Raw genomic sequence first — 11,545 nt, forward strand, 5'->3', positions numbered from 1 at the left:
CAGTGAAATAGTTACTAGATGCATTAAACAATGAAGACAACTCATCATAGCAGTTTGCACAGCTCACTACAATAATAGAAAGAGCAGCAGCTCAGGATGCAGACTCATCATTCTGCTCCTAACCTGCCATTGATTCAGGGAGCTCATTACAAGCTCCAGTACAGTACATACAAAATTAACTCTGGGATGCACTAAACAATGTCCCTGTTTGAATTATGAAATAGGAAAATTATAACCCAGAGAGGATAAGCATGGAGTGGTTTTCTCTCCTTACCTTTTCTTTGGCTCTGAGCTGATCAAACATCTCTTGTATCTCTTGTTTCCAGTCTTCCTGCAGGGAGTGGAAGGAATCTTTGGGCATTTCAAAGAAACCAGACTCTTCTATGGCAGTGAGATGGTCTAGGATACTGGTAAAGGAAGGTCGTGAGTGTGGGTCAGGGTTCCAACAATCTAGAATAGGACAAAGACAAGCAGCTGTTAGGCATCTTTTAGTATGAAGGGTTGAGGATAAGTAGTACTTTACTGATCCCCAGTGGCAAAGAGTGGCATGCACACTATCTGTGCCACCCCATCTTACCCATTTCCCACTTGCATTGACTATTCTCTGATCCTAAGTATGGAATTCATGCTTTCATGCTTATACTCAAGATGTATAAGCAATATACATCACTTAAGATCTTGAACTGGTCTCTAGGTTCTATTGCAATAATATGCCAAGATTTACTAATTTTACAGAAAGTTACATTTTCAAGCATATATTAAAAAACATAAATAATTTCCTTAAATATATTGATTTAAGTTGTATGTGCCCATAGAGTGGAGATACTATGCGAGACTTTTGTAAACAGTTCTTTATCACACTTACACCACAGAGTTAACAGCCATACTGCAGACTAATGTCTATCAGAGTTCTTTCTAATGCCAAACTCTAATGCTAGGCTGAGTCATTATGAATCTCTTCCACAGAACTGAAAATCCTTCCTGCAAAGCAGACTGGGCATAACTTGAGTGAAAATAGGAGATTCAAGCAAATAACATCACCAAATAGCGCATTTGGAGTTTTCTTATTTTTAAGGGTTCTTTTTTATTATTTGAGATAAATTTGTTTGACCAGGCTTTTTTCTTTTGCTTTTAAGAGAAACCACAGATAAACAAGCTTTTTCATTTACAATCATGCAATGACTTACCCAATTACTGTGAAAATGTAGAATTTAAGGTACCCATCTTGCCACATGAGGCAACTCAACTAGCACTAGTACAAAAAGGTACTCCTTTTACAGTGACAGGAATTGAACATCAAAAACAGAAATGGAAATGGAAAATGGTATGAAGTAACATCTTGAACTATGAAATCATCAAGAACATATTTTTTAAAAGTCTTTAAGTCAAAATGTTGAATAGCAAATGTTTGAATAGGAAATTCTTACTCAGTCCTCTTCACCCTTATTTCACCTTTATTTCTACTCCTGCAGAAAACATCACTTTCCCATTCTATATTGTCCCGTACTGACAATTTATATTGTCCCATACTGACAAGTACAGAGGTTCTTGTTCAACAAGTGTCTTTGTTCCCTTTTGTACTACTAGACTCCTGCATGCCAATATTTGAGAAGATCCAAACAGAAAAACTTCACATTCAAGCACATTTCTAGGGAATACAGCTTTTGTGCATTAATGGAAGAAAGTAACACAGGGGTCTCGATATGCTTATACTATTGTTGCTCTAAATGGTCACTGAATTTAAGACACACATTACTGCAGCATGAGGCAAGAGTTATAAAAATGTTCTAAAGTTTCCTAGACCTTACAGTTGGGGAAAAAAGGAAGCATTCTTAAAAAAATTTTGGTCATGTCCTAAAAGACATTAATTCATCAGTTCTGTGGATTGAAATACACCAAGGAGCAGCTGTAATTAAAAATAAATAACACTTCATAAAATCTGTGCAACTGCTGAGGCTTGGTTTTGCAGGTCTTTTCTTTCATTTTAGTGTTACTGAGACTTTGCATTTGGGAATTTTCGTTTCAAAACTGCTGGTATCAAGATGCTAGTATTAAAGCATGTCAGGTTCCAGGAGGCATAAGCTGGAACATATTTGTGTTTATGGATTTTAAATTGCTTCTCTTATCAAAGTAGAGAACTGAGGATGTTAAAGAGTGCTCTGAAGGTCCCCTGCTGCTGACCAATTAGTAGCAATGGGTGATACAGCTGGACTGTCAGCACCATAATCCCTGTCTCTCTACCCCAGGTTTTAAGTGTGGCAAAGCAAACATGACCCGAAGTAAAACAAAATGCTGCAGCCAGCCAAATGCATGAATGAGTGAACAGGATAACTATGCAGGTGGCCCGTGGCTTTTATTTTCCCAGGCCATTATTTGCACTAATGAGGACAGTTGTAACACACAAGTCTTTTCTGTGAAGAGGGGAAGTTCAGCTTTGTTGTCTCAGTGAAGACCACCAGGGCAGTAATTCAAAAGTAAAAACAGCATTAGGGGAACAAGAGTTCACCCGAGACTGGAAACAGCCTCTTTGAAAAACAGTTTTGGTGAAGGGGCAGAAAGTAATTGTTTTCTTGTTCTCTTCTTCCCCCTGCACATGGAGAAGCCAAGCATTCCAAAGCCATGCGGGTGCTCACCCCTGTGCTGCTGGGTTCAAGTGCAGGCCATATGCCTCTACCTTACTTACCCAATAGAGGGCATTATTTTTAACCCCAGCAGCAGATACCTCACTTATATTTAAGAAAATCAGGGTCCTTGTTTTAGGGAACCATGTCGGAATGAACTGCCCTAGCACAACACTGAGCTGGTAGTTCCATTAACTCTTTCAGATGCAGTTTCTTGCTTTATGATGCTTCCAAGGCTACTGTACCTGCAACTCTACTGCTGTTTACTATCCAGTAGGTTATTTCTTTTTTAGCACAACAGTATGTGGAATTTTCTACTTTAACTTAACTGAACGCTGTAACCTACAGAAAAGACCAAAGAAATGCAAAAATATTCTAAAAACAGAGAAATCTATCAGAAACATTTTCTTGCATGAATCAAATTCCTTTCTTGGGGCTAAAAACACCACCAGAGGGCACAGAATGTCAGTTCTACTTTCAGACTCATTCTTTGCTCACTAGGACTATAAAATATGTTTAATTTCTCTTTACCTCAGTTTTTCTGGCTGCCAGATAGGTATAAAAATGTTTATCACATATAAACACCTGAAAATCCTTGGGAAAAATAGGAGCACTAAAAAAAACACTAAAGGTACTACTGTGAGAAAGGGAGGGAGGGAGGAACAACTGGAGCTGGGAGATATGTAAGTAGTTGCAATAGCCAACAGAGCATGTCACATAGGTGCACCCCAAAAGCTACCTCATGGAATCCTTTTTAATAACTACAGCAGCTCTGATGACGAACTCCTGTATTTCTTTCATGCATATGTAATCCACTTTGGGCATGAACTATGTCCACGCAACACAGAATATCACATCATTTTGACCAAAAATTTCGGTTGTTTTTCAAATGTCAAAGCCACATTTAAAGCTTCTCCCTCAAACGTCAGTAGGATTAAGCTTCATTCCAAATCAGTCTGGCACTGCCCAGCAAGATGTTCAAGCTACACATTTGAAAACAAGTCGAAGACTTCAAACTAGACCAAAATATGTGAAGTTTTGGTGTTGGTGAGTTTTCACTACTAGGAAACAAGCAGCTAGATGATGACAGCAATAGCCCCTATTTTCCTATAAAGCCAATGTTTTCAAATAGAAAATGGCAGGGAAATTTCTTTCACGCACTACTTTTGTAACACAGTAACTGTCACAGCACACTAATAGCCAAGCCTAGCTCCCATAATAACGTGCACCACTGAATAAAGTCATTCGAGAAATCTGTGCTCTTAGGCATCAAAACCAACACAAGGAGGCAATACTCAACAGCACAAACCATACTCACACCACAGCTGGCTTACCTTCCATGAGTTTGGCAAAAGGCTCTGGACACGTCGAAGGAATTGGAAGGGCAAGTTTATTCATGGCAACACCATATGCTACTGCAAGACCATCAATTCCTCGGAATGGTACTTCTCCTGTTAGCAGTTCCCAAAGCAGCACACCGTAACTATCAGGAAGAAAACAGGAAAGAGAATAGGTATTTGACTTTAACACATTCTTTGTTAAGCAACAAGAAAAGTACCTGAACCAATCAGGGTGAGTCTGATACATTGAAGAAATTGCAGTTTTCTGGACAAGCTCATCATAGCTGCCAAGCTGGTGAAGTGCCTTATTTTACATGCCTTTTTTAATAAGACTGAAGTAAGATGCTGTTTTCGCCTTTCAGGCAAAAATAATTTTCTCTGAAAACTGGGAACAATCTGAAAATTATTAACATGAATCTTCTAACTAATTTCGCAAAGTTCAAACTGGAACACAGTGAAACTCTCAAAAAGGTGAAGGAGGGTTGTTTGGTGGGTTGTGATTTTTAAAACTAAGTGAAAAATACTCCTTCAGAATTAAGCTGTTCTTAACATGCTCTATGAAATATTAACTATGAAGTTACAGAAATAGTTCCAGGACTGTTCTCTCCCCCAGGTATACGACAAACAACATCTCCTCAGAATATTCTCTCTGCTTCTAGGGAACCTGAGCCAGAGACAGCTTCTTCATACTTAGTGACCTGGCAGTTTTTTCTTCCATTGGTCTGTCTTATTCTCTTCTGAACCCATTTACTGTCTGCTATGTTCTGTGGTAGTGAGTTCCACAAATTTAATCATGCATTGCCAAAAAAAACACTTCCGTGTGTTTGTTTTGAGCTTGTCACTTGGCAATTTCATTTGCTCCCCTGTAGTTCTTCCAATACAAGGAAGAGTGAACATATGTTCCCTATTAGCTCCTTCCATGCCATCCCCGATTTCACAGGCTCCCACTACATCCTGCCTAAATCATCTTCTTGCCAGCCCCCAAAATCCTAATCTAGCTAAATCCTAATCTAGTTACTCTCCTGAACAGAAGCCATTTTGTATCTTTCATTGACATTAACATTTTCTGTACCATCTCATTCCATTTAAACCTTTTATGCTGGAATGACCAAAATCACAAAATGTTTTAAAGATATGGAGGGAGGCACAGTATTTCCTGTTTTCTTCTTTATTCCTTTCCTGTTAAATTTTAAATTTGCCACTTGCCTTTCTGACTGCTTAAAAAAGAGCTAAGTTACCCAGAGTATCTCAAGTATCTTTTTACTGAATCATAATAGTAAAATTTGGAGCCCATCATTCTACACATGAAAATCTCCCATGGGTATTATCTTGTATTTATTACCATTTCAACTATTTTATCATTCAGTATAGTAAAACATTTCCTCAGCTCTCTGCAGTAATTACTTTTTCTTATTCTGAATAACTTGGCATCATCAACGAATGTTATCTAACCCATTTATTGCTTTTTCCAATCACTTATGATTATGTTGAACACAGAATTCCCCACCAAGAAAATGGATTTGTTCCTTTAGTAATTAAGAATTGACTAAGTGATAGGAAACAGACTTGCCCTCTTTTCCCACATTAATTTACTTTCTTTAAATGCTTTTGACAAAAGATTTTGTTGAAAGTTTTTGTAAATCCAAATATGATATAAGCAATCTTACCACTTGTCCACATATTCGGTAATTCTTTCAAGAATTTCCATTTTTTCCACAAAATACAATTCCCTTCTACAAAAGCCGACTCTTACATATGTCCACCAGCTCCCAGCTCTTTAGTGCTGTTTCTACCATTTAGTAGAACTGAAAATCAGACTCGCTGATCCTCAGGAAGCTCTTTTAAGACCTGTCATCATGTTTGCTACCTTCCATTTCTCTGGTATTAAGGCAGCTTTAAGCAACAGATTACACAGCACAGCTATTACCTCAGCCAGCTCTCTCACATTCCTGTAGAAATCTTGGGTGTTACTGTAAACTCCAGCAATTTGTTACTGTTCATTTTATCAGTCAGTTTTAATACCTCTGTGGACAGTACTTCAGTATGAGGTGTCCTCCAGCTTGGCTCCCTCACAGAGAAATTTTCAGCTTAAAAAGCCTCTCTCTGCTCCATTCCAGCAGACACAGTCACTTTTACTATGTTTTTTCCTGCTATAGCCTTATGGGCTTTGCATTCTCCTATATGTTGATCACCTCTGGGACACATGTTCTCCCACAGGGTTTTCACCTGTGCTGCATTTGAAAGCAAATTATTTGTTTTTATGCTTTTCACAAGACTCTCCTCAAAACCATTTTTATCTTGAGTGTTTTACATTCAACTTGTCAGCACCTAAGTCCATGTCTAATTTTCTTCATTTGGATACAGGTTCAACTTTCTGAAGGAGGTCTTCCAGTAGTCTCTTCCACATTGTCCTCTCTCCACTCATTTGAAGTTTTGCCTATGCATTCACTCTGGCCTTTAACATAGCATTCTTAAAAGGTAACCATGTTGTATGTTCACTTTTTGTTGTTTTGTTTCTTGGTTGTTTGTTTGTTGGGTTTTTTTTGTTGGTTCCCCCCCCCGCCCCCAAATTCCTCAGTGTTGTCATTACTCTCCTTAAGATTAAACACTACTGTAATGGACTAATTTTCTCCTAGTTGCTCTTGCAACTATATTAAATCCAAGTATATACATTTTGACCACGGTCATATTGTACTACTTTGAAGGCCTCCTAAGCACATCTGAAGAACAAATAAAAAACTGCTTCTCTTCCTAAAAGCTCCCTGAATACCTGCTCCATGGAACAGTCATTTCTGAAGCTAAAAGATAAATCTTTTCTTGTTTCAAAGCGAGAACTGCCCTATCCAGTTGAGAGTAATAAAAATTTTCATTATCACAGCCTGTACTCTTGAAATCTACCCCCCAACCCACCAAGTCTTTAACATTCATTGTAACTGCTGCCTCTCTAGTTGGGCAGTCTTAGTACTACTAATATTACTTAATACTACTAATACTACCTCTCATATTTAGATACGGAATCTCAGCTACTAGAAATTCCACCTTCGCTGCCAACAGAGCTAGTTTACTTTATTAAGCAAAATATCATATTTTTTCTTCTATACAACTTTTTGCATTTTTCCTATGTAATTCACACTCTTGATATTACAATTACTATAATTATGCTTAGAATTGATTATTTCTTTTCTCAATTTCTTACTGTATCAAGATAATGAAAAAATAAACGCGAGTTTAAGGATTTCCCATTTTCTTTTTGGCCTCCTAGGATTCATAAGACACTCAAAGAAAAGGAATATTGGACTGAATATATATTATGCCTGCCTAAATATGGTTGATAATTCATGTTACTCTTCAGTTTGGATGTGAATGTTGGTATCAAAAGGCAAGAAAAAATACCGAAGAAATGTGTTATTACTTCACCACTAGTATTGGATAAAACATGTATTACATATTTCTCTTAATGGAATGGTTAGGAAAGCACTATTTATGTGCTCAAAGCATTTCTTCAGCAGGGTAATTTAAAAGACAAAGGAATAGACAGATTGGTATTTCTTCTAACATGACACTAGAAGTATATATTGAAGGAAAGATCGCTTTGTTTCTGACAAAACTGAATGCCACATCTTCCTCACATACTTACAGTTCATTGCTGAGAATACTGCTTCCACAGAACTAGGGAAACACTGCTTTGTGGTATTCGAACAATCATCCCAAGTCATTAAGCAGCAAAAGAGGTGCTGAACAGGGTGTTTTCCATTAATTCCCAATCCCCTGCTTGAGAGTTACAAAGGAAAAAGCCAGAGACAAAAGAGACTTATGCAAAAAGGGCACAGGGAGAAAGAATCACGGGCCTCTTCTAATTTTCAACGGGGAGGAAGAAAAACTGGTCAAGGTCATTCTTTTTTCTAGCACCCAGTAGTAATTTTTGGACTTTAATTACAAAATGAAACATGTGATACAGGCCATGCGTCCAAGTCAACTGACACTTGTATGAATAATTAACCAACTCCCAGTGATCCAGTAATCCCTTAAGCCATTTAACATCAGGTTCAATCCTACATACTGGATTTTCAGGGAGAAGGAGGCTGGAGGTTTGCAGGATTCCACATGTGATTTTACCTCCTCCCTTGTAAGGCTGTGAACTTAGTAAAAAATGGTAAATTCTTCTCACTGCTATTGCTCAATGGCATTTGTACCATAGGTTCCTCTTCTCCATCTCCCTATGTTCAGTACTTTCCATGAGAAAGGAGCTATCAGCCCATCAAGGAGAGCCAAGCAACAACAGAAACTAGAATATTACTGCTGTTAAGAAAAAAAAAAATCATTACATTTTAATGGCTATTAACAGCATTTTGCACGTTATGGGACTGGCAGTTCCAGGGATGACATTTCCAGCTTATTCCAGAACAGTCAGTTGCATACAGTTCTCCCACATGAGTTTCCACCAGTATTGCTAGTCAACATTTATCTGCCAGGTACTGAAGTCTTGCCAGTGCTTCTTTTCACACAGAGGTCTACAGAAGCCTGCAAGTAGTCAGCTGTGGATGGAAGTGCTTGCCAACACTTGATTCAAATGAAATATTCTAATGATTGAAGTTCCTACACCCACCACTGAATGCCTGAAACAGCTTGATGTGCTAATCGGATGGTTTTAGGTAGTTCTGGTATTCCATTCCTAAACAAAAATTAAATTCCTCATTATGTCACTGGTGTCAGAGTAGATAAATCTTAAAAGCATCTAAACTGAGGAACACAGGGAACTCAGGTGAAGGTTGTATGGTGGCTTTATCTTCCACATACCAACCATATTGACAACATTGTCTTTTAAGCAGCACAACTCAAAAATTAAGTGTGCAGCAAACAAGAAATAAGCAGTTAAAATCACAGGGAAACTTGAATTTTATGCCTAGTAACATTATCTTGCCATACAGTATTGGATAAGCTGCAATACCTGTGCTGCAATTTCACCCCTGTAAAGCCAAAGCAAATATGTACCTCTCTTCCCAAACACTTAAACTGATTTACCAGAACTGACATATTTAAATAAAGCCATAGCTTCTTTGTCCTCTGTGCAATGTAAGTACAAGGTTTCTGCTGTATATCTAAAGCTTGTGGGTGCAGCACAGCAAAATTCATAACAACAAATTTTCACTTGCATGTACCGACTACTAGGTACTAGGATGTACCAACTACTGTCATTATCAACCATCTTTACAGTGGCCCAGACCCTTGCAATAGACACCAGTGTGTGGGAGCATTCCTCAGCCTTGTAAGTTCTTTGCCAACCCTCCTTTAGAATGGGACAAAAAACCAGACTGACTTTTTCAAAAGGAGCTTGATACATGTTTTGAAGGGAATTGCAAGAAGCAGTTATTTATGATAAGACTGACTCAAGAAATTTCAGTTCTGGCAAGCATCTTCTCCAACATCATCTTTACCTGTTTGTGCAGCAAGAACCCAAGCAGAATAAGACTGTTAAAAGGCTGGGCAACAATTCAGCCAGCAGTATTATTCTAGTAAGTTTTACAGAAACAGTGTTCAAGTACAAGGGTTGTGTAAATGTGTCATGGTTTAACCCCCGCCAGCAACTAAGCACCACACATCCACTCACTCACTCCCCGACCCAGCAGGACAGGGTGAAGAGAATTGGAAGGGTAAAAGTGAAAAAACTTGTGGTTTGAGATAAAGACAGTTTAATAATTGAAATAATAATGATGATAATGAAAAAATAAATTGTAATGAAAAGGAAAATAACAGAGAAGTAAAACCCAAGAAAGACAAGTGATGCAAATGAAACCAATTGCTAACCACCAACTGACACCCAGCCAGCCCCCACGCTGAAGCCGCCCCCAGCCAACCTTTTCCCTAGTTTATTACTGAGCATGACATCATATGGTATGGAATATCCCTTTGGTCAGCTGGGGTCAGCTCTCCCAGCTGTGTCCTCTCCCAACTCTTTGTGCACCCCCAGCCTACTCGCTGGCCGGACTGTATGAGAAGCAGAAAAGGCCTTGGCGCTGTGTAAGCCCTGCTCAGCAATAACTAAAACATCCCTGTATTATCAACACTGTTTCCAGCCCCATACTAGCTACTATGAAAAAAATTAACTCTATCCCAGCCAAAACCAGCACAGAACGTTAGGGACAGAGACAGCCAATTTTGTTGATGCTACGCAGACTAGCTAGAAGGTTATCAGGCAAAAAACTCCCTCTACTCCAGTGATTAACCAAGAGGTAGAAGTGGACAAGAGGAGGGGCAAGTCTAATAGGACAACCTATTCTTAACAGGAATGATTTAGAATTTAAAGTTACATCCTTGGGTGGGAACAGGATTTATTACACATGTCCATGACTGCTTTTGTAAAATCCAGTGCTTAACAATCGTTGAAACACTAGCAGTGACCGCACTGGCAAGTTTTTGTCCTCTGCATACATGCCTCAAACACCATGTTCTTTTCAGCTTATTTAACTATGACTCAAGGTTTTGGCCACCAGAGAGAGAAGTCTTATTCAGAGACAGTATAACAGCTCTCAATGGTGATAACCCTCTGTTTAAGGAAGACTACAGAGAGGAACTTCATCTGTTTTCAAGGAAAGACTGGTTATAAAGAGAAAGTGATGAAGGAACCTTAAAAATAGAAACACAGTATTCTGAAAAACTAACAAATATTTTAAGTGATTTACAGTCCTTAAGTCAATGACCAAACTGATATTTTTGCTCAGGTATAGAGGTACTTGAGCTACCTTCATGAAAATCACCAACTGACCTATTAACTCTTACCTTTTTTAAAATCAGGTCATACTGGTACAGAACATCCATTGATCTGTTCCCAGCATACTTGGATTATTAAAATTACAATCACAGGTAAATTCTTTCCCCCTTCCCTTCTCCCTCAGGCCATTCCTAGCACTTTTTCAGAGAAGAGCAAATTGAGGTTTGAGCTTGACAAGATGTGTACAAACCAGTACTGTTAACATGTGCACAGAAAAGGTGTGCAGCCTTGAGCTTTTCATTTCTGCCAGACTTCACTCAGAGTAAAAAGCCTGGACCTTGTTCAGTTCATCTAAGACTAACTACAGAGGCTACCACATTTAACTACAGAGTCAGAATTTTATCCACACCATTAGTGTGCAAAATACAAGTGCACAGACTTATCTATACATTATCTATTCAGCAAAACTGGACAAGAAAAATTAAAATCCCCACACAAAGTCTCTGCCATAACAGCCAGACAATTATGCCAGCTGGGATATTTCTTTATCCTGACAGATTTCACAGCATGCACAAACTTGTGTGGGAGCATTACTTGCCAGCAACAGAATCTTACTGCTCTAAAGACCAAGTCACCCTGACATTTCAATACCTTTCTCCCCACAGGAAAAACAAAATTCCATCTACTTCACCTGTTTCAGATGTTCAGTGCCGATTCTATGTCACACAGCATCCAGAAAAGTCACTGTCCTAGAGCTATTTACTGAATTCTGGATTTACCAATTCACTTAATGGTTGTATTCAAACTCAATTTCTGGAAGTCTATGGGCCAACCTTTACACTCCTCCCCACCAAAGTAGCTCCTATTCTCAAAAA

General features: G+C 38.6%; 1 protein-coding gene across 1 annotated transcript in view; it reads right to left on the reverse strand.

The window, feature by feature from the left end:
* Window positions 1-11,545, reverse strand: part of MAP3K9 (mitogen-activated protein kinase kinase kinase 9) — a gene marked incomplete at its 3' end in the record, with an annotated part of 54,122 nt that overhangs the window by 12,804 nt on the left and 29,773 nt on the right. Inside the window, exons 4-5 of the mRNA XM_082000605.1 lie at window positions 3,956-4,104; window positions 275-450 (exon numbers count right to left, since the gene is read on the reverse strand). Coding sequence (XP_081856731.1) covers window positions 275-450; window positions 3,956-4,104 — 325 coding nt within the window. The remainder of the gene's footprint in view (window positions 1-274; window positions 451-3,955; window positions 4,105-11,545) is intronic.

This window comes from Phaethon aethereus, assembly GCF_964289735.1.
Source record: "Phaethon aethereus genome assembly, chromosome: 5".
In the NCBI taxonomy this organism is placed as follows: domain Eukaryota; kingdom Metazoa; phylum Chordata; class Aves; order Phaethontiformes; family Phaethontidae; genus Phaethon; species Phaethon aethereus.